The 23191-nt window shown below is 35.2% G+C and overlaps 1 protein-coding gene and 2 non-coding genes across 3 annotated transcripts; all 3 read right to left on the bottom strand.

Annotated features, from left to right (window-relative positions):
• Positions 1-8972: 8972 nt before the first annotated feature.
• Positions 8973-9590, bottom strand: LOC149662690 (uncharacterized). The gene has a single exon (XM_089842281.1). The coding sequence runs from the start codon at positions 9588-9590 to the stop codon at positions 8973-8975; it is 618 nt and encodes a 205-aa protein (XP_089698407.1).
• A 12220-nt stretch (positions 9591-21810) lies between these two features.
• On the bottom strand, positions 21811-21883 carry TRNAT-UGU (transfer RNA threonine (anticodon UGU)). Its single transcript has one exon. It is a non-coding gene; the product is annotated as a tRNA-Thr (tRNA).
• A 1124-nt stretch (positions 21884-23007) lies between these two features.
• Positions 23008-23080, bottom strand: TRNAT-CGU (transfer RNA threonine (anticodon CGU)). Its single transcript has one exon. It is a non-coding gene; the product is annotated as a tRNA-Thr (tRNA).
• Positions 23081-23191: the final 111 nt, after the last annotated feature.

Raw genomic sequence — 23191 nt, 5'->3', positions numbered from 1 at the left:
TAAGCTAGATTACCGACGACCGGTAATTAAGCTAGATTACCGACGACCGGTAATTAAGCTAGATTACCGACGACCGGTAATTAAGCTAGATTACCGACGACCGGTAATTAAGCTAGATTACCGACGACCGGTAATTAAGCTAGATTACCGACGACCGGTAATTAAGCTAGATTACCGACGACCGGTAATTAAGCTAGATTACCGACGACCGGTAATTAAGCTAGATTACCGACGACCGGTAATTAAGCTAGATTACCGACGACCGGTAATTAAGCTAGATTACCGACGACCGGTAATTAAGCTAGATTACCGACGACCGGTAATTAAGCTAGATTACCGACGACCGGTAATTAAGCTAGATTACCGACGACCGGTAATTAAGCTAGATTACCGACGACCGGTAATTAAGCTAGATTACCGACGACCGGTAATTAAGCTAGATTACCGACGACCGGTAATTAAGCTAGATTACCGACGACCGGTAATTAAGCTAGATTACCGACGACCGGTAATTAAGCTAGATTACCGACGACCGGTAATTAAGCTAGATTACCGACGACCGGTAATTAAGCTAGATTACCGACGACCGGTAATTAAGCTAGATTACCGACGACAGGTAATTAAGCTAGATTACCGACGACCGGTAATTAAGCTAGATTACCGACGACCGGTAATTAAGCTAGATTACCGACGACCGGTAATTAAGCTAGATTACCGACGACCGGTAATTAAGCTAGATTACCGACGACCGGTAATTAAGCTAGATTACCGACGACCGGTAATTAAGCTAGATTACCGACGACCGGTAATTAAGCTAGATTACCGACGACCGGTAATTAAGCTAGATTACCGACGACCGGTAATTAAGCTAGATTACCGACGACCGGTAATTAAGCTAGATTACCGACGACCGGTAATTAAGCTAGATTACCGACGACCGGTAATTAAGCTAGATTACCGACGACCGGTAATTAAGCTAGATTACCGACGACCGGTAATTAAGCTAGATTACCGACGACCGGTAATTAAGCTAGATTACCGACGACCGGTAATTAAGCTAGATTACCGACGACCGGTAATTAAGCTAGATTACCGACGACCGGTAATTAAGCTAGATTACGGACGACCGGTAATTAAGCTAGATTACCGACGACCGGTAATTAAGCTAGATTACCGACGACCGGTAATTAAGCTAGATTACGGACGACCGGTAATTAAGCTAGATTACCGACGACCGGTAATTAAGCTAGATTACGGACGACCGGTAATTAAGCTAGATTACCGACGACCGGTAATTAAGCTAGATTACCGACGACCGGTAATTAAGCTAGATTACCGACGACCGGTAATTAAACTAGATTACCGACGACCGGTAATTAAGCTAGATTACCGACGACCGGTAATTAAACTAGATTACCGACGACCGGTAATTAAGCTAGATTACCGACGACCGGTAATTAAGCTAGATTACCGACGACCGGTAATTAAACTAGATTACCGACGACCGGTAATTAAGCTAGATTACCGACGACCGGTAATTAAGCTAGATTACCGACGACCGGTAATTAAGCTAGATTACCGACGACCGGTAATTAAGCTAGATTACCGACGACCGGTAATTAAGCTAGATTACCGACGACCGGTAATTAAGCTAGATTACCGACGACCGGTAATTAAGCTAGATTACCGACGACCGGTAATTAAGCTAGATTACCGACGACCGGTAATTAAACTAGATTACCGACGACCGGTAATTAAGCTAGATTACCGACGACCGGTAATTAAGCTAGATTACCGACGACCGGTAATTAAGCTAGATTACCGACGACCGGTAATTAAGCTAGATTACCGACGACCGGTAATTAAGCTAGATTACCGACGACCGGTAATTAAGCTAGATTACCGACGACCGGTAATTAAGCTAGATTACCGACGACCGGTAATTAAGCTAGATTACCGACGACCGGTAATTAAGCTAGATTACCGACGACCGGTAATTAAGCTAGATTACCGACGACCGGTAATTAAGCTAGATTACCGACGACCGGTAATTAAGCTAGATTACCGACGACCGGTAATTAAGCTAGATTACCGACGACCGGTAATTAAGCTAGATTACCGACGACCGGTAATTAAGCTAGATTACCGACGACTGGTAATTTAGCCGTATTACCGACGACTGGTAATTTAGCCGTATTACCGACGACTGGTAATTTAGCCGTATTACCGACGGCTGGTATTTAAGCTAGATTACCGATGGACGCGCAACGGCCTAGGACTTTTTCTCCCATATTTTCTAAAGAATTTTAATTAATATGAAGACTGAAGTGACAGATATTAATAAAATCTGTCATTGTAGACAAAGACTGGAAAGTGTAAAAGATAAGGTTTGAAAATGAACTGCCTGAAGTAACAGATATTAAAATTTTCACTTTTGAAGACATCATTATAAAACATGAATTATTTTAAAAAATTCTTATCTTACTTTTTTTCACCAAAATTTCATTTTCCCAAAATATTTTTCAGCAATATAATAAGTATTTTGTCCTCAATAGTAGTTGTCACCTAGAAGGGTTTAAGGGATACTAGCTTGGTACTGGTTTTACTTTCAACTAACATTTGATTCTAGGAGATTCAAATGCTTGGATATCTGAAAAGATTTCTCTTGAAGAGTTTAAATTTTTATATTTTGAAATTGAAAATATTGCGTAGCGGAAAATAATATAGGCCTTTTCTTTGTGATTTAGTTATTAGTGTCGAAAAGATCTGTAGATTGATCGTGATCTTTGAGAGCAACACAGCACGTTAATATTTAATACATTGAAAGCTTTACAATTTAAGAATACGTTTTGTAAAGTTTTAATACGGTTTATATTTTGTAAGCTCTCAACGATTTTCTCACGTTATAGGGTCAATTTTCTACCTAATTTTAAATTTAAAATGTAAAGCCGTAGTGTTTTGAAAATAACGCGCATGCTCCTTTTTAAAATACTTTCCCGAAGTAATTTTGGTGAAAAAAAGTAAGATAAGAATTTTTTAAAATAATTGATGTTTTATAATGATGTCTTCAAAAGTGAAAATTTTAATATCTGTTACTTCAGGCAGTTCATTTTCAAACCTTATCTTTTACACTTTCCAGTCTTTGTCTACAATGACAGATTTTATTAATACCCTTATGCTTCAAGCTTTTATTTCTATATCTGGAGAAGTTTTCCGTATAGAAGTTATTTGTTGTGCCACGAGTTTTTACGTTATTATTTTTTTTGAAACCATATTTGAATAAAGTCAGGGTAATAAATAATTTTTATTCTGTACATTAATTTCAGCCCTTCTAGGTGGTAATTATGTTGCAGAGATGTAATATTAGCTTTTGCGCTGGCAGCTGTAAGTGAGTCAAATTTTTGCGCTTTAGCTATCATCTTGATACACTCTTCATGTTTAGTAGTTCCCCTGCTATGTTCACAAAGCATTCGTTAAGCATGTTTCTGGATCTTTGTTTTTATTGGCCTTGTATTCCATCTCCGTTATAAGTTTGGTATTCTTTTGCTTGAGGTATGGCTTAATGGTTTTCCAAATATTGGTCGTTTCATTACTGCCGATTCCAATATTAATTTTGAAGTATCTTGTCTTCTCTTTATGGATAAGAGTGTTGACCAAGTTTGTCAGTTTCCTGTACATATTTTGGTACTTTTCCTTATGAGCATGGTTTACTGTTCTTGTCTTTGTCTTGAATTTGTCTCTTATGTGAATTTGATGTTTTATATTTGAGGTTAGCCACGGGGCGCTTTTAGTAGATACATATTTTTATCTTAGCGGAGCATGCTTGTCCAGGTGGTCAATTATTTCATTTTGTAACATCTGTAGGCCCCTTTCTGGGCTGTCAATGGATTCCTTAGCCTTGTTTAATTTTGTATGGAATTCTTGAACGAATTTCGAGGTAATTTTCTTATGCAGTTTTATACTCATTTTCTTCCTTATGATCCTTGTTAGGTCATGGTCAGATGCTCCACATGCCTTTACTATGACCTCTGTGATTCGTTCCGGATGATTTACATAAATATGATCAATCAAACTTGTTGAGTTTAGGGTTATTCTGATCGGAGATGTTATCATTTGTATGAAATTCCCCAGTAGTCTAGCCTTTGCCGATAGCGTGGTGGCTTTGAGGTTACAGTTCGTGTCCCCTATGATCAGAATTTCGTTGTTTGTCTTAAACAGTAAGAAATCAATGTTAATGCCATAGACTTGTGCAGAGCTGTATTCTTAAAGAAAATTAATTAGATTTCAGCCGAGGTTATCGACTCGCGAACAGACAGCGCTTGGATTCAAGCTTACTTAACTTTCTATAGAGTATTTCATCCATAAAACTTTAAATAGAATCACTCCAATTGTTTTCAACCACTAAACGCTGTCACGAACGTGCTGTCAATTTCTAATAAAACAGGGCATCATTGAAAAAATCGTAAATCGAGGTATTTTTGAAAAAATTAAAACTGAATATACTTATCATAAAAGTTTCTGAATGAAAAGTAGAAAAGGACCTAATATAAAGATCTAATGTTAATTTAAAAACGTTTTGAATCCTAAGCAATTTATAATTTTTGGAATATACGGTCCAGAATTTGGCTTTTTTTTTATAAAAAACGCCACGTTATTTCAATGGGAAGTTTCGAGTTTTTTTCCAAAAAGGCTAATTAATTTTATGTTAATGAAAACCATCCTTGGCAAATTGACTTTTTATAAAATAAACTATTAGATGGATCTCTTCGAAATTTTATACTTATATTGTGAGTCCGGGTTGTTGTTCTATAGATTTTTTCAAAACAGTAAAAATAATACGAAAAAGGTTAAAACCAATCAAAAAACACCTCATTAATCATTAAAGGCTGTATGAAGTCTTATGTAAGAGAGGTACCACTCTCCTAGAACTATAATAAGTTTCAGATAATTTAATGACAATCAAAAACTGCATAAAGCCAATGCTACGGTACTTAACAATTATAGACCGATATCAAAAGGGGCGTCGAAGGGGCCGCTATCCTCAGTAGACTGATTGAGAGATAGATCCGGTGAGAAAGGGGGTACTACGACAGCGGGAAGGAGTACGCTCTGCCTGCGCAACCCCCCTTTTTAAATCGGTCTGCGGAAGATATTTTTAAAACGTTGCGCTTGCAACGAGAGAAACATAAACGAGCTTCAGTCTCAACTCAGAAGGTCGGGACGGGGTGGAGGCAGAAGGGCTATAAACCCGTCTTGTTTTCTCACCGTAAGGCCCGCTGGAGAAAAAATGAATTGTGGAAGCTAAAATTTGGGAATTTTTCTCATCCAAAGAGAAATATCATTCCAGCCTGAATCCCTTTTCACTCCCGCATTAATATTTTGAATTGTTTTATAGCCAAAAATGCCCAAATAAGGCAACTCACAGCATTTTTCTGGATATTATATAATATAGCTTAATGGGTTTAGAGGAAAAAATTCGGTTCGATATTCTAATAAAGAATTAAACCTTTCCAGAACAATTTTTTAAAAGAAAGGTTTTTATGCATATCCACAATAAAATAGGTTAGAGCACAGGGATTTTCTATTTATGCTGAATCCGAAATTGTTATGTTAATCTCTTTGGAGCTTAACATTACAGCTAACCTACAGCGCCCTATACTAACTATTACCGTTAACCTCAGCAAGTTTTGATATCCGAGGCTCTTTTAAATTGTTGTACGATACCTTCGGAAATTATCCAATTTTTATCTAAAGCAAAACAAAAATCTATTGGAAGAAGGGTCTGTAAAAAAGGTGTAAATAGTCACAATTGGACAAAATATGGGATTTTATTAAACAGGTTTATATCAAAAATTCTAATCATTTTTTTGCGTTTAGTTGCGGAAGGTTTTTAACATTCATTAAAAGAAAAAAGACGAACAATGCCCATCTCGGGTATGAAAATTTGGACTTATTTTTAATTCTAATAACTTAAGGAGACGCAAAAAGTGTTAGTCAAGATAAGTCAAAAATTGTTGGAATTAAAATATTATAGATGTAATAAATCAAAGAAACACAAAATAGAATTTACTCTAAATATCAATTAAACAGGTATTTATCAAATTTATGATTTTTTAAGTGCAATATATAATATCTAGCTACATCCTAAATAAAAAAATATGAAAAACAAACCATTGGAACACTGTGCACTTTCTTAAGGAAGTAAAACATTAGCATTGAAATGGGCTCTTTGAATAATTTAATATAAGAGGAAGTTGTTAAAAACCCTATTTTAAGTTTAATTAACGATGCCTTTCGTAAATATATCCTTCTAGCCTTTGTCATTCTTTAGAGTGTATTAGATTATAAATATTGAAATATATTATAAAAAAACGAGTTTTTCTTCGTAGTCCTTAAAAAAACTGTACATATAGAAAATCCTTGGCGACACTTTTTCAAACCCACAAAGGCGCAGAATATAGAAATTATTACTGTATTACAATTTGAATATAAGTTTAATCAATACGAGAAATTTGGTTTTAATTGCGTAGTTCAAGCATTCACTATGATTCGAAATTTTACAACAAAAACGTCTAACTCGCAAAAAACTATTCACCTCGTAATGTTAAGCTTCAAAGTGATTAAAATTACGATTTCGGATTCAGCATAAATAGAAAATCCCTGTGCTCTAACCTATTTTACTGTGGAAATGCATAAAAAACCTTTCTTTTAAAAAATAGTTCTGTACAAATTTAATTCTTGATTCGAATATCGAACCGAATTTTTTCCTCTCAATCCATTAAGCTATATTATATAATATTCACAAAATTCTATTTTTGGCTATAAAAAAATTCAAAATATTAATGCGGGAGTGAAAAGGGATTCAAGCTGGATTGATATTTCTCTTTGCATGAGAAAACTCCCAATTTTTAGCTTCCACAATTCATTTTTTCTCTGGCGCGCGTTACGGTGAGCAAACGAGACGAGATTATAGCCCTTTCGCCCCCCCGTCCCGACCTTCTGAGTTGAGACTGAAGCTCGTTTATGTTTCTCTCTGCGCAAGCGCGACGCTTTAAACTTATCTTCCACAGACCGATTTAAAAAGGGGGTTTAAGCAGACAGAGTGTACCCCTTTCCGCCGACGTATTACCCCCTTTCTCACCGGATCTATCTCTCTATCATTCTACTGAGGACTGCGGCCCCCTTTGACGCCCCTTTTGATATCGGTCTATATTCGTTAAGTACCGTAGCATTGGCTTTATGCAGTTTTCGATTGTCATTAAATTACCTGAAACTTATTATAATATACACTGATCTTCACCATAAAATAGTGGGTGTCTGCTATTTGTCCCGCATTTTTTCGTTAAGCAAAATCCAGCACTGTGAATCTGGAGCTTTATGTTTTTAGTATATCTATAATGGAAAACGGCATAACTGTGTTCTGAAATATTTCCCACGATGTGTAGTACGTAGTTTCCAACCCATGGAGTTAAAAGAAAGGAATGGAGTCGGTAGGTCAGGGTTTGGTTTGGATAACAACTTCCAGTAAGAAATCGTGGCACTAACAAGTCAGTAGGAATGTAGCAACCACAGTTTACTGGAAGGCAGTTTCCAAAAATCCTTAATTCTTGAATCCTTTTGGGTCTTCAGGTGTTTTTGTTAAACTGCGGAAGGCAGGGATCAGGAAAAGTTTCCATTCCTTACTTTTATATTATTTATTCCAACGGACCTTAAGCATAAGCATTCATATGGATGAATAAAAGTTAACTTGATTGTCGTGTTAAAGATTGTCGTGTATAGTATTATTCAAAAAAACCTTTACTTGAAATTTAAAATTTACACCATTTTGTGTCTAATTTTGGATTTTTAAACCCTTTACGGGGACCTTTGAGCCAACGGTTTTTCATGTTTTTTGCTTTTAGTAAAAATAATGCGATTTATCTAGATATCGTATAACGAAGTAGAAATATCTTCGCGTTTTTGATGTCTTTCTGTTAAATTGAAATTTGTAATAAATAACATTTTGAGTTTATATTTTAATTACTACATCCGCTATGGGGACCCCAATCCCAATATTTTTTTATTATCTTTCATATGGATGAATAGAAGTTAACTTCGAAGGTTGTCGTGTATACAGGGTGTTACAAAAAGATGTGTCACAAATTCAGGGGCGCATTCTACGGGTCAAAACAAGACTAAGTCACCAAAGAACTATGGTCCAAAACTGAACACCCGCGGAGATACGGGCCATCAAAGTATCACGTAAAATGCGATGAATTTTCCCTTCAAAAGAAGCGACGAATTTGGCTTGACCATATTGTTTTCAATTAATTGGTCATAATTGAAAAAGATTTGATATTTAAGAAACGATCGATTCTGGGGGCAGAGCTAAAAGCATTTTAGACCAAAAAATTAAACATTTAATTTGGTAAAGTGTTTTAATTTGGCCTAAAGTTACAACGGCGTTTTCAGATCGCTGTAGTTGCTGAGTGGCTTGGTTTTTCATTCATTAAAACTATGGCCCATTCAACTTCTTTGTCAAGTCAACGAGTAAAGCGCTTTTACGTGTAAGCAAGAGCTTCTAGTTATTGGAAAGATGTCGTGACAACGGCATGAACCTAGTAAAACCGGCGTTTTTAACCAGATCGTGGTATTATTACCCAATCTCGCATGTCTCTTATCGAACCCCTGTGGAAGTTACGTTTGCCATCGAACATTCGTGGATATCTGTGTCGTGGGACATTGTTCTAAGACAGATTCACTATCGGCCACGTATGCAATAAATGACGCATACGGCGACAAACGACCAATGCTATTTCTCACGTGATTGTAAATACTGTATGACGCGTAATCCTTCGAAAAGTAGTCGCTTAAGTACATTGCTGCTAGTAATGATTGATAACTACACCTGCTAGATAAAATGTCAACTAGTACATTACAATGTTTTTTAAAGGGTGCAATGAGCATCGAAATAGTATTTTATCGATTAAATTTCACAAAACTTGTTCAAAATGTTGTCCTTGACCTCTTACGCAAGCTTCGGCCCTCTTAACGGAAGACCCACGAACTCGTTCAAAGATTCCTGGTGTATTTCTGATGGTTTCGCATGCCTCAATGATCCGTCGACTTAACTCTTCGATGTTTGGAACTTCCCTTTGGTACACCATGTCCTTCAAATGACCCCAAAGAAAGAAATCCAAAGGGTTGAGGTCGGGCGAAACAGCTGGCCAAGCAACAGGTCCTCCACGACCGATCCACCTTCCAGGATAGGTGGCGTCCAAATGTGCCCGAACGTCGCGCCTGAAATGAGCGGGAGCGCCATCGTGCATAAACCACATGTCGCGCCACTGAGCCAAGGGCAAATCTTCTAAGAGTTCCTGTAGCGTTTCAGTTAGAAATTGGAGATAATGTTGACCGTTAAGTCTTTGTGGGAGCAAGTGCGGTCCGATTAAAAGATTACCAACAATACCGCACCAAACATTTAAACAAAATTTTACTTGATGACTTGCTACCACGATGGAGTGCGGGTTCTCTTGGCGCCATTGATGCATGTTGTGAGAGTTGATGATTCCGTCCTGGGAAAACGTGGCATCGTCGGTCACTAATACCATGCCTGGAAATTGGGGGTTCGCAACACATTGGTGGATAAACCAGTTTGAAAACTGTAGCCTCCTTGGATAGTCATCTGGATTTAAAGCCTGAACCTTCTGGTAGTGGTACGGTTGAAATCCGTGATTGTTTATGTTTCTCCAAACCTTTACATGATTTACATCAAGTTGATCTGCCAGCTTGCAGGTACTGGTTCCGGGATCATTTTGTAAGATTTGCAGGACTTGGTTTTCTAAGTTTTCGGATACATCTTGCGGTCTTCCAGCTCCACCCCTTCGCCGTAGTTGCCCTGTCTCTCGCAAACGTCGATCTACGGTGACAGTGGCGACACTACATTAAGGCTAAGTAGGCTTTAGCCTACCTGACAATTAGACAAGGGCCCCAAAATTGAGGAGGAGGGGCCCAAAAAACCTCAAAAACTGAGCAATAAAAGGAGCAAAGTTTGGTAGTAAAATAGCTCCAGGTTAATCTGCTATGTAGAATGGTAAACATTTGTTTAAATTCCGTCTCTAGAGGCGACTCATCGCCTCCCAACCCCACACAGCAAAGACAGCTCCATCCACAGTCAGTCGATGAGTCGACTTTAGAGGGGAAACTTTTATAAGCATTGACCAGCCATAGAGTAAATGTTCAAAGTTGTGTGTAAGAAAAGAATTTTATGGCACTTCAGTCTGAACAAGCATAGTCTCTTAATGCAACGAAAGTCTCTCATAATGTAAAACGCTTGCTTAGCAGGCTGCCCTACCTGTTCATTGAATATAAGTAGCAGAAAATAGTTATCTGGTGCGCAAAAGAGTAAACAAAAACGGACAAGACAATCAGACATTGAGAAACAAGGAAAAACAATGAGAAATTTCTTTAAAAGAAGCAAAACTGATTTAGAATTAAGAGGTAAAAGTTAAAATATAATATATTAATTATTATTTATTTTTAATTGACTTATAATATTTAATTAGAAGGGGGTAGAAAGTTGAAAAACCCTGCTAGGGGCCCTAAAACTAAGTACCTTCAGCCTATACTGAAAAAAATTCTGGCGCCGCCTCTGGATCTACCGCCACGAAAGTTTGACGACAATCGTCGTTGAGGACACATCTCTTGGTAAAGGCGCCTGGCTTCTAGCTTTGCCGAATGCTCGTCCATACATAAGGTGCATATCGGCTAGCTCCTCGTTTGAATAATTTTCCAAAACAAATGTTTTTTAATTGGTCTATTTTAAGATCCTTTAAAAAACATTGTAATGTACTAGTTGACATTTCATCTAGCAGGTGTAGTTATCAATCATTACTAGCAGCAATGTACTTAAGCGACTACTTTTCGAAGGATTACGCGTCATACAGTATTTAAATCACGTGAGAAATAGCATTGGTCGTTTGTCGCCGTATGCGTCATTTATTGCATACGTGGCCGATAGTGAATCTGTCTTAGAACAATGTCCCACGACACAGATATCCACGAATGTTCGATGGCAAACGTAACTTCCACAGGGGTTCGATAACAGACATGCGAGATTGGGAAATAATACCACGGTCTGGTTAAAAACGCCGGTTTTACTAGGTTCATGCCGTTGTCACGACATCTTTCCAATAACTAGAAGCTCTTGCTTACACGTAAAAGCGCTTTACTCGTTGACTTGACAAAGAAGTTGAATGGGCCATCGTTTTAATGAATGAAAAACCAAGCCACTCAGCAACTACAGCGATCTGAAAACGCCGTTGTAACTTTAGGCCAAATTAAAACACTTTACCAAATTAAATGTTTAATTTTTTGGTCTAAAATGCTTTTAGCTCTGCCCCCAGAATCGATCGCTTCTTAAATATCGAATCTTTTTCAATTATGACCAATTTATTGAAAACAATATGGTCAAGCCATATTCGTCGCTTCACTTGAAGGAAAATTCATCGCATTTTACGTGATACTTTGATGGCCCGTATCTCCGCGGGTGTTCAGTTTTGGATCATAGTTCTTTGGTGACTTAGTCTTGTTTTGACCCGTAGAATGCGCCCCTGAATTTGTGACACATCTTTTTGTAACACCCTGTAGTATTATTAAAAAAAAATTTTACTTGAAATTTAAAATTTACACCATTTTGTGTCTAATTTTGGATTTTTAAACCCTTTACGGGGACCTTTGAGCCAACGGTTTTTCATGTTTTTTGCTTCTAGTGAAAATAATGCGATTTATCTAGATATCGTATAACGAAGTAGAAATATCTTCGTCTTTTTTATTTCCTTCTGTTAAATTGAAATCTGTAGTAAATCACATTTTGTGTTTAAGTTTGAAATAATACATCCGCTAAGGGGACCCCATTCCCAACATTTTTTTATTATCTTTCATATGGATGAATAAAAGTTAACTTCGAAGGTTGTCGTGTTTAGTATTATTCAAAAAAAACCTTTTACTTGAAATTTAAAATTTACACCATTTTGTGTCTAATTTTGGATTTTTAAACCCTTTACGGGGACCTTTGAGCCAACAGTTTTTCATGTTTTTTGCTTCTAGTGAAAATAATGCGATTTATCTAGATATCGTATAACGAAGTAGAAATATCTTCGTGTTTTTGATTTCCTTCTGTTAAATTGAAATCTGTAGTGAATCACATTTTGTGTTTAAATTTGAATTACTACATCCGCTATGGGGACCCCATTCCCAACATTTTTTTATTATCTTTCATATGGATGAATAAAAGTTAACTTCGAAGGTTGTCGTGTATAGTATTGTTCAAAAAAACCTTTTACTTGAAATTTAAAATTTACACCATTTTGTGTCAAATTTTGGATTTTTAAACCCTTTACGGGGACCTTTGAGCCAACGGTTTTTCATGTTTTTTGCTTCTAGTGAAAATAATGCGATTTATCTAGATATCGTAGATCGAAGTAGAAATATCTTCGTGTTTTTGATTTCCTTCTGTTAAATTGAAATCTGTAGTAAATCACATTTTGTGTTTAAGTTTGATATAATACATCCGCTATGGGGACCCCATTCCCAACATATTTTTATTATCTTTCATATGGATGAATAAAAGTTAACTTGGAAGGTTGTCGTGTATAGTATTATTCAAAAAAACCTTTTACTTGAAATTTAAAATTTACACCATTTTGTGTCAAATTTTGGATTTTTAAACCCTTTACGGGGACCTTTGAGCCAACGGTTTTTCATGTTTTTTGCTTCTAGTGAAAATAATGCGATTTATCTAGATATCGTGGAACGAAGTAGAAATATCTTCGTGTTTTTGATTTCCTTCTGTTAAATTGAAATCTGTAGTAAATCACATTTTGTGTTTAAGTTTGAAATAACACATCCGCTATGGGGACCCCATGGGGACCCCATTCCCAACATTTTTATTATCTTTCATATGGATGAATAAAAGTTACCTTCGAAGGTTGTCGTGTTCAAAAAAAAACCTTTTACTTGAAATTTAAAATTTACACCATTTTGTGTCTAATTTTGGATTTTTTAACCCTTTACGGGGACCTTTGAGCCAACGGTTTTTCATGTTTTTTGCTTCTACTGAAAATAATGCGATTTATCTAGATATCGTAGAACGAAGTAGAAATATCTTCGTGTTTTTGATTTCCTTCTGTTAAATTGAAATCTGTAGTAAATCACATTTTGTGTTTAAATTTGAAATAATACATCCGCTATGGGGACCCCATTCCCAACATTTTTTTATTATCTTTCATATGGATGAATAAAAGTTACCTTCGATGGTTGTCGTGTTCAAAAAAAAACCTTTTACTTGAAATTTAAAATTTACACCATTTTGTGTCTAATTTTGGATTTTTTAACCCTTTACGGGGACCTTTGAGCCAACGGTTTTTCATGTTTTTTGCTTCTACTGAAAATAATGCGATTTATCTAGATATCGTAGATCAAAGTAGAAATATCTTCGTGTTTTTGATTTCCTTCTGTTAAATTGAAATCTGTAGTAAATCACATTTTGTGTTTAAGTTTGAAATAACACATCCGCTATGGGGACCCCATTGCCAACATTTTTTTATTATCTTTCATATGGATGAATAAAAGTTACCTTCGAAGGTTGTCGTGTTCAAAAAAAAAACCCTTTTACTTGAAATTTAAAATTTACACCATTTTGTGTCTAATTTTGGATTTTTTAAGCCTTTACGGGGACCTTTGAGCCAACGGTTTTTCATGTTTTTTGCTTCTACTGAAAATAATGCGATTTATCTACATATCGTAGAACGAAGTAGAAATATCTTCGTGTTTTTGATTTCCTTCTGTTAAATTGAAATCTGTAGTAAATCACATTTTGTGTTTAAATTTGAATTACTACATCCGCTATGGGGACCCCATTCCCACCATTTTTTTTATTATCTTTCATATGGATGAATAAAAGTTAACTTCGAAGGTTGTCGTGTATAGTATTATTCATAAAAAACCTTTTACTTGAAATTTAAAATTTACACCATTTTGTGTCTAATTTAGGATTTTTAAACCCTTTACGGGGACCTTTGAGCTAACAGTTTTTCATGTTTTTTGCTTCTAGTGAAAATAATGCGATTTATCTAGATAACGTATAACGAAGTAGAAATATCTTCGTCTTTTTGATGTCTTTCTGTTAAATTGAAATTTGTAGTAAATCACACTTTTTGTTTAAATTTGTATTACTATTTCCGCTATGGGGACCCTATTGCCAACATTTTTTTATTATCTTTCATATGGATGAATAAAAGTTAACTTCGAAGGTTGTCGTGTTTAGTATTATTCAAAGAAAAACCTTTTACTTGAAATTTAAAATTTACACCATTTTGTGTCTAATTTTGGATTTTTTAACCCTTTACGGGGACCTTTGAGCCAACGGTTTTTCATGTTTTTTGCTTCTACTGAAAATAATGCGATTTATCTAGATATCGTATAACGAAGTAGAAATATCTTCGTCTTTTTGATGTCTTTCTGTTAAATTGAAATTTGTAGTAAATCACATTTTGTGTTTAAATTTGAATTACTACATCCGCTATGGGACCCCATTGACAACAATTTTTTATTATCTTTCATAAGGATGAATAAAAGTTAACTTCGAAGGTTGTCGTGTATAGTATTATTCATAAAAAACCTTTTACTTGAAATTTAAAATTTACACCATTTTGTGTCTAATTTAGGATTTTTAAACCCTTTACGGGGACCTTTGAGCTAACAGTTTTTCATGTTTTTTGCTTCTAGTGAAAATAATGCGATTTATCTAGATAACGTATAACGAAGTAGAAATATCTTCGTCTTTTTGATGTCTTTCTGTTAAATTGAAATTTGTAGTAAATCACACTTTTTGTTTAAATTTGTATTACTATTTCCGCTATGGGGACCCTATTGCCAACATTTTTTTATTATCTTTCATATGGATGAATAAAAGTTAACTTCGAAGGTTGTCGTGTTTAGTATTATTCAAAGAAAAACCTTTACTTGAAATTTTAAATTTACACCATTTTGTGTCTAATTTTGGATTTTTAAACCCTTTACGGGGACCATTGAGCCAACGGTTTTTCATGTTTTTTGCTTCTAGTGAAAATAATGCGATTTATCTAGATATCGTGGAACGAAGTAGAAATATCTTCGTGTTTTTGATTTCCTTCTGTTAAATTGAAATCTGTAGTAAATCACATTTTGTGTTTAAGTTTGAAATAACACATCCGCTATGGGGACCCCATGGGGACCCCATTCCCAACATTTTTATTATCTTTCATATGGATGAATAAAAGTTACCTTCGAAGGTTGTCGTGTTCAAAAAAAAACCTTTTACTTGAAATTTAAAATTTACACCATTTTGTGTCTAATTTTGGATTTTTTAACCCTTTACGGGGACCTTTGAGCCAACGGTTTTTCATGTTTTTTGCTTCTACTGAAAATAATGCGATTTATCTAGATATGGTAGAACGAAGTAGAAATATCTTCGTGTTTTTGATTTCCTTCTGTTAAATTGAAATCTGTAGTAAATCACATTTTGTGTTTAAGTTTGAAATAATACATCCGCTATGGGGACCCCATTCCCAACATTTTTTTATTATCTTTCATATGGATGAATAAAAGTTACCTTCGATGGTTGTCGTGTTCAAAAAAAAACCTTTTACTTGAAATTTAAAATTTACACCATTTTGTGTCTAATTTTGGATTTTTTAACCCTTTACGGGGACCTTTGAGCCAACGGTTTTTCATGTTTTTTGCTTCTACTGAAAATAATGCGATTTATCTAGATATCGTAGATCAAAGTAGAAATATCTTCGTGTTTTTGATTTCCTTCTGTTAAATTGAAATCTGTAGTAAATCACATTTTGTGTTTAAGTTTGAAATAACACATCCGCTATGGGGACCCCATTGCCAACATTTTTTTATTATCTTTCATATGGATGAATAAAAGTTACCTTCGAAGGTTGTCGTGTTCAAAAAAAAAACCCTTTTACTTGAAATTTAAAATTTACACCATTTTGTGTCTAATTTTGGATTTTTTAACCCTTTACGGGGACCTTTGAGCCAACGGTTTTTCATGTTTTTTGCTTCTACTGAAAATAATGCGATTTATCTACATATCGTAGAACGAAGTAGAAATATCTTCGTGTTTTTGATTTCCTTCTGTTAAATTGAAATCTGTAGTAAATCACATTTTGTGTTTAAATTTGAATTACTACATCCGCTATGGGGACCCCATTCCCACCATTTTTTTTATTATCTTTCATATGGATGAATAAAAGTTAACTTCGAAGGTTGTCGTGTATAGTATTATTCATAAAAAACCTTTTACTTGAAATTTAAAATTTACACCATTTTGTGTCTAATTTAGGATTTTTAAACCCTTTACGGGGACCTTTGAGCTAACAGTTTTTCATGTTTTTTGCTTCTAGTGAAAATAATGCGATTTATCTAGATAACGTATAACGAAGTAGAAATATCTTCGTCTTTTTGATGTCTTTCTGTTAAATTGAAATTTGTAGTAAATCACACTTTTTGTTTAAATTTGTATTACTATTTCCGCTATGGGGACCCTATTGCCAACATTTTTTTATTATCTTTCATATGGATGAATAAAAGTTAACTTCGAAGGTTGTCGTGTTTAGTATTATTCAAAGAAAAACCTTTACTTGAAATTTTAAATTTACACCATTTTGTGTCTAATTTTGGATTTTTAAACCCTTTACGGGGACCATTGAGCCAACGGTTTTTCATGTTTTTTGCTTCTAGTGAAAATAATGCGATTTATCTAGATATCGTATAACGAAGTAGAAATATCTTCGTCTTTTTGATGTCTTTCTGTTAAATTGAAATTTGTAGTAAATCACATTTTGTGTTTAAATTTGAATTACTACATCCGCTATGGGACCCCATCGACAACAATTTTTTATTATCTTTCATAAGGATGAATAAAAGTTAACTTCGAAGGTTGTCGTGTTTAGTATTATTCAAAAAAAATCTTTTACTTGAATTTTATAATTTACACCATTTTGTGTCTAATTTTGGATTTTTAAACCCTTTACGGGGACCTTTGAGCGAACGGTTTTTCATGTTTTTTGCTTATAGTGAAAATAATGCGATTTATCTGGATATCGTAGATCGAAGTAGAAATATCTTCGTGTTTTTGATTTCCTTCTGTTAAATTGAAATCTGTAGTAAATCACATTTTGTGTTTAAGTTTGAAATAACACATCCGCTATGGGGACCCCATTGCCAACATTTTTTTATTATCTTTCATATGGATGAATAAAAGTTACCTTCGAAGGTTGTCGTGTTCAAAAAAAACCTTTTACTTGAAATTTAAAATTTACACCATTTTGTGTCTAATTTTGGATTTTTTAACCCTTTTCGGGGACCTTTGAGCCAACGGTTTTTCATGTTTTTTGCTTCTAGTGAAAATAATGCGATTTATCTAGATATCGTCTAACCAAGTAGAAATATCTTCGTCTTTTTGATGTCTTTCTGTTAAATTGAAATTTGTAGTAAATCACATTTTGTGTTTAAATTTGAATTACTATTTCCGCTACGGGGACCCCATTGCCAACATTTTTTTTTATCTTTCATATGGATGAATAAAAGTTAACTTCGAAGGTTGTCGTGTTTAGTATTATTCAAAAAAAACCTTTACTTGAAATTTAAAATTTACACCATTTTGTGTCTAATTTTGGATTTTTAAACCCTTTACGGGGACCTTTGAGCCAACGGCTTTTCATGTTTTTTGCTTCTAGTGAAAATAATGCGATTTATCTAGATATCGTCTAACGAAGTAGAAATATCTTCGTGTTTTTGATTTCCTTCCGTTAAATTGAAATCTGTAGTAAATCACATTTTCTGTTTAAGTTTGAAATAATACATCCGCTATGGGGACCCCATTCCCAACATTTTTTTATTATCTTTCATATGGATGAATAAAAGTTAACTTCGAAGGTTGTCGTGTATAGTATTATTTAAAAAAAATCTTTTACTTGAATTTTATAATTTACCCCATTTTGTGTCTAATTTTTGATTAGTAAATTTGAATACGTAAAGTTCGTAAGATATCGTACAAAGCACTAAAAATAATTTTTATTTTTAATAGGGCCTATATATTTTTTAATTGTTTCTAAAATTGAATTTTACCACCCTCTATGAGGCCATTGTTCCAACCTTCTTTAATGATTTTTGTTCTTGATGAAAATTTTGATATATACCATTTTAATTGAATTTTATTTGACATTTGGTAGGTGGATCATTGTTCCAAGATTTAAGTTTTTAAGAGTTTGTTTCTTGAGGTTTTGTATTACTATTTATGATTTTTCTAAATTTATACAAGTATTATTTTTAAGTTTTCAAAATGAATCTTGACAATATCAGCTGCTTGATTACGGCTTGTTCTTATCGTATTAACGTATTAAATTCCGTTTCCTTTTGAATTGAGACATTTTGTTACCCATAACTCAAGCTTAGAGAATATAAGTGCATTGCTATTCTTACGGGGACAAAGTTAACCGGAAATACGTCATAGATTTTGGTCCCCATAAAGAATGTAAAGAAAATTATGTAAAAGTTTCCTTTAAAAATATTTGGAATTCATTTTAAGATGCAATTTGAAACAAGTCATAAAAGTGAAATATATTTTCGATTTTACGATAAAAGCGGAGGAGATATTGCGTTTTCTAAATGTCCCCGTAAGTGACTTTTTAAACTCGGTCCTCATAAGCAATGTAGGACATGTATGGGTGTGTGTGTGTGTGTGTGTCTGTCTGTCTGTCAGACCCCACGTGACCGCGTTCGCAGTTTACAAATCGGAGCAAACAAATACCCGATTTCCGGAACGCGTTCGCGGTTCACGGAAATTTGGTCATTCATCTACCAACACCAGTCTTTACTAACTGGCTTCTAAGGACCACAATCTGCTAGTCTTTGTCCATCCCACATGGACACTAGTCTGTACGTGCTTGCTTCCAAGCACCACCAACTTCTGTTCTTCGTCAATTTCACTTTGACTCCAGCTTCTATGCACCACCATCTTCTGTTCTTCGTCAATTCCACATTGACACCAGCTTATATACACTACCATCTTCTGTTCTTCGTCAATTCCACATTGACACCAGCTTCTATGCACCACCATCTTCTGTTCTTCGTCAATTCCACATTGACACCAGCTTCTATGCACCACCATCTTCAGGTCTTTTGTCCATTCCACATGGACGCCGGTCAGTACATTCTGGCTTCTTTTCCACCGTCATCGTTTGGTTTCAAGATATACGCGGCGAGCGGCTAGGGTTACGAGAAACGTCTAGCCTCCCAATGGCAGGGCTTCCACCATCGGTTCACGCGAATGCGTTTTTATCTATTATTTGGTTTTAAGATATACGCGGCGATCAGCTAGGGTTACGAGAAACGTCTAGCCTCCCAATGGCAGGGCTTCCACCAAAGGTTCACGCGAATGCGTTTTTATCTATTATTATAATGGAATCGAAACGTATATATACCCCAAAATTTGAAGAAAGCGGGCAAGAAGGGTACCCTTCACTTTAAACGTCAATATTAGCAAAGTTTCGAAAGATATTATGAACAACTTTATTTTAAACGATTTAACTATTTTTAAAGTTATTTACTGGCGATTAAAATAATTAAAAATAATTATATTTATTTAAATATTAAAGATAAACCCAAGTACCGAAGTCGTTAAATCATTGCCTCCTATATCTATCAAGGCCCGTGCATTGCGTTATGTTTCCTACATTGCCTCCTCTATCTATCAAGGCCCGTGCATTGCGATATATTTTATTCATTGCCTGCTATATGTATCTAGGCCCGTGCATTGCGTTATATTTTAAACAACAACCAAAATGAGAAGCTCCTCTCAAAACCATAATAATTTCTTTTTCTCTGTTATATGAAATGAAAATATGGATAATATTTTCGGCAATTCGATTTGAATGGCTCTTTCTGATGTATCTTTCTCTCAGCACTGTTCATAATGGACAGGAACGTAGAGATTCGAGACACTTGGAATTACGATAGTGTTTCAAATCCTCTGTAATGAGGGCTTAACGACTTGGAGTGACTGGAAAGATAGATACACGTCCTATTTTTTAGTTGTACCATGCGTACCACAATGTTGCCAGGCGTTTATTGAAGGATGCTTGGGTACTTGGTACAGACTGTTACGTCTACCAAGTTTCCTAGCATCCAAGAATAAATAGGATTCATAGAAGCCAGTGTTATGGGCATGTCATGGGTCAAGTCGTTAAATATATCGACGCAGTTAAATAGCTGATGGCATTATTTTATCCACTTTCTCATTGCGTTTCGAGTGGAAGTTCAACTTTGGCACGGACGACAGATGGCGCTCTTAACCTTCTACCCCCAAAAATCGCTGTTGTCTGCTCGTTTTCCCCTTCCGCGTTTTTTCGTTATAAACTTATGATTTAACGAACTGTTAAGATAAAATTTCATATTTCCTTAGACAGATAAGCTTCTACTCCTTTCATCTTACTCCCAGTTAGATTTAACCTTGTTAAAACATAATCAGATGAATTTGAGTTATAATGTCTAGGAGTGATAGAGACATTTTTACCGATGTCTAGAGATGTTAAGCTTAAGCGAAATTGTTTTACGTTTGAATAAAAATACCGCTTCCAGTAGTGGGTTTATAGTACTCCTTGTTTGTGTAAGATTAGTGTAGCTGTAGAGCGTTGTTGCTGTTTAGTTTATACGCCCCCTAGGCCTATTTGTGAAAGACCTTTTTTACGCACTTTTATCATTCTTTATTTGAAAAAAGTGTTGGCAATGTATATTTTTTAAATATGACGGAATTGCTGTTGGTATGATAGCGCCCTATTCGCGAAAAAAACCTTTTTTTTAAACAGTTGATTCATTCTTTGATAGAATTTCGAAGGAAGAAGTTAAGTGTTAAATTTGCTCGATTAATTTTGTTCGGCAAATAATATAATTAAGCCTTACGTATTACTGAAGGAGATTGATTTTGCCAACCTTTGTGAGTATTTAACTGATTAATAAGTAAATGGAGGAAGATAATAATTTAAGTAAAGAGGAAATCAGAAAACGAAAGGCAAGGGAAAGAATGAGGGCAAAAAGGTCAGATCCTGAATTTAGGAAACGAGAAAATGAAAGGAGAAGGCTGTTTCTGGAACAGGTTCTAGCACGCAAAATGTTGGTCCTACCACGAGGCCAGTTGGCCATGATCGTACGAAAGATAATGCATTAAATAAATGTTCTATTGAAAGTACTGTAGGCGTAGGCATATCTATTAATAAGGAACCCAATAATGTACAAAATGTTAATGCTAATATTAGTGAAATCATCGAAAGCGATGAACAAGTACGAGCCTAGCTTATGTGTGATTGGGTTGTGGCTTCCATGTTTTGGGGACATTTGCTTTTTGTGTGGCGATGTATGTATCAGCTTTGATATGGACAAATGTTACAAGTCATACTGGTAGACTAAGAATACGGTTGAGGTATAGCAAGAGAGTAGAGTTTCCCCAGCAATTGAGAGATATTGAAAAGGCTTGAACAATTGACTATTTTAAAATTGAATTCCTGCACTTGCAAAGAATTAAAAAAAGCGATAGATGCATATATTTAGGTTGTTTAAGGGGTAGTGATAGTCATCTCCACTCGGAGAGGTAATATTTTGGCTTTCCCAACTTGTTAGTTTTACCCTATTGTTTGAATTAATGCATATCTCAACCACTTATTATTTTTAGTTTTTCAAAATTTAGTAGCTATGAAAACTAGTTCAAGTATCAAAAAAACGAGGCTCCGACGAGAATCGAACTCATGATCTCCTATTTACAAGACAGGCGCTTTAACCACTAAGCCACGGAGCCCTGGTTCCGAAGCGAGATTAATGCTGAATATTTCTGAAATTTTACTAAATTAACTCGTTTTTAGTTTTACCCTATTGTTTGCATTAATGCATATCTCAACCACTTATTATTTTTAGTTTTTCAAAATTTAGTAGCTATGAAATCTAGTTCAAGTATCAAAACAACGAGGCTCCGACGAGAATCGAACTCATGATCTCCGGATTACGAGACAGGCGTTTTAACCACTAAGCCACGTAGCCCTGGTTCCGAACCGAGATTAATGCTGAATATTTCCGTAATTTTACTAAATTAACTCCTTCGCAGTGCCTACCTATTCTTTGCATTAATGCATATCTCAAGCAACTATTATTTTTAGTTTTTCAAAATTTAATAGCTACGAAAACTAGTTCAAGTTTCATAACAACAAGGCTACGACGAGAATCGAACTCATGATCTCCTGTTTACGAGACAGGCTTTTTAACCACTAAGCCACGGAGCCCTGGTTCCGAAGCGAGATTAATGCTGAATATTTCCGAAATTTTACTAAATTAACTCCTTCGCAGTGTTTAGCTATTCTTATCATTAATGCATATCTCAAGCAACTATTATTTTTAGTTTTTCAAAATTTAATAGCTACGAAAACTAGTTCAAGTTTCAGAACAACAAGGCTCCGACGAGAATCGAACTCATGATCTCCTGTTTACCGAGACAGGCGCTTTAACCACTTAGCCACGGAGCCCTGGTTCCGAAGCGAGATTAATGCTGAATATTTCCGTAATTTTACTAAATTAACTCCTTCGCAGTGTTTACCTATTCTTTGCATTAATGCATATCTCAAGCAACTATAATTTTTAGTTTTTCAAAATTTAAAAGCTACGAAAACTAGTTCAAGTTTCGTAACAACAAGGCTCCGACGCGAATCGAACTCATGATCTCCTGTTTACCGAGACAGGCGCTTTAACCACTAAGCCACGGAACCCTGGTTCCGAAGCAAGATTAATGCTGAATATTTCCGTAATTTTACTAAATTAAATCCTTCGCAGTGTTTACCTATTCTTTGCATTATTGCATATCTCAAGCATTTATTATTTTTAGTTTTTCAAAATTTAATAGCTACGAAAACTAGTTCAATTATCATAACAACGAGGCTCCGACGAGAATCGAACTCATGATCTCCTGTTTACGAGACAGGCGCTTTAACCACTAAGCCACGGAGCCCTAGTTCCGAAGCGAGATTAATGCTGAATATTTCCGTAATTTTACTAAATTAACTCCTTCGCAGTGCCTACCTATTCTTTGCATTAATGCATATCTCAAGCAACTATTATT

Source organism: Phalangium opilio, unplaced genomic scaffold (genome assembly GCF_054372755.1).
Source record: "Phalangium opilio isolate 3A_F unplaced genomic scaffold, DU_Popi_V2 ptg000063l_1, whole genome shotgun sequence".
NCBI lineage: Eukaryota > Metazoa > Arthropoda > Arachnida > Opiliones > Phalangiidae > Phalangium > Phalangium opilio.
This window is presented reverse-complemented; position numbering and strand designations above follow the sequence as displayed.

Coding starts and splice junctions, on each gene's coding strand:
- LOC149662690 (XM_089842281.1), bottom strand. CDS start 9,590: ATGGTATTAGTGACCGACGATGCCACGTTTTCCCAGGACGGAATCATC.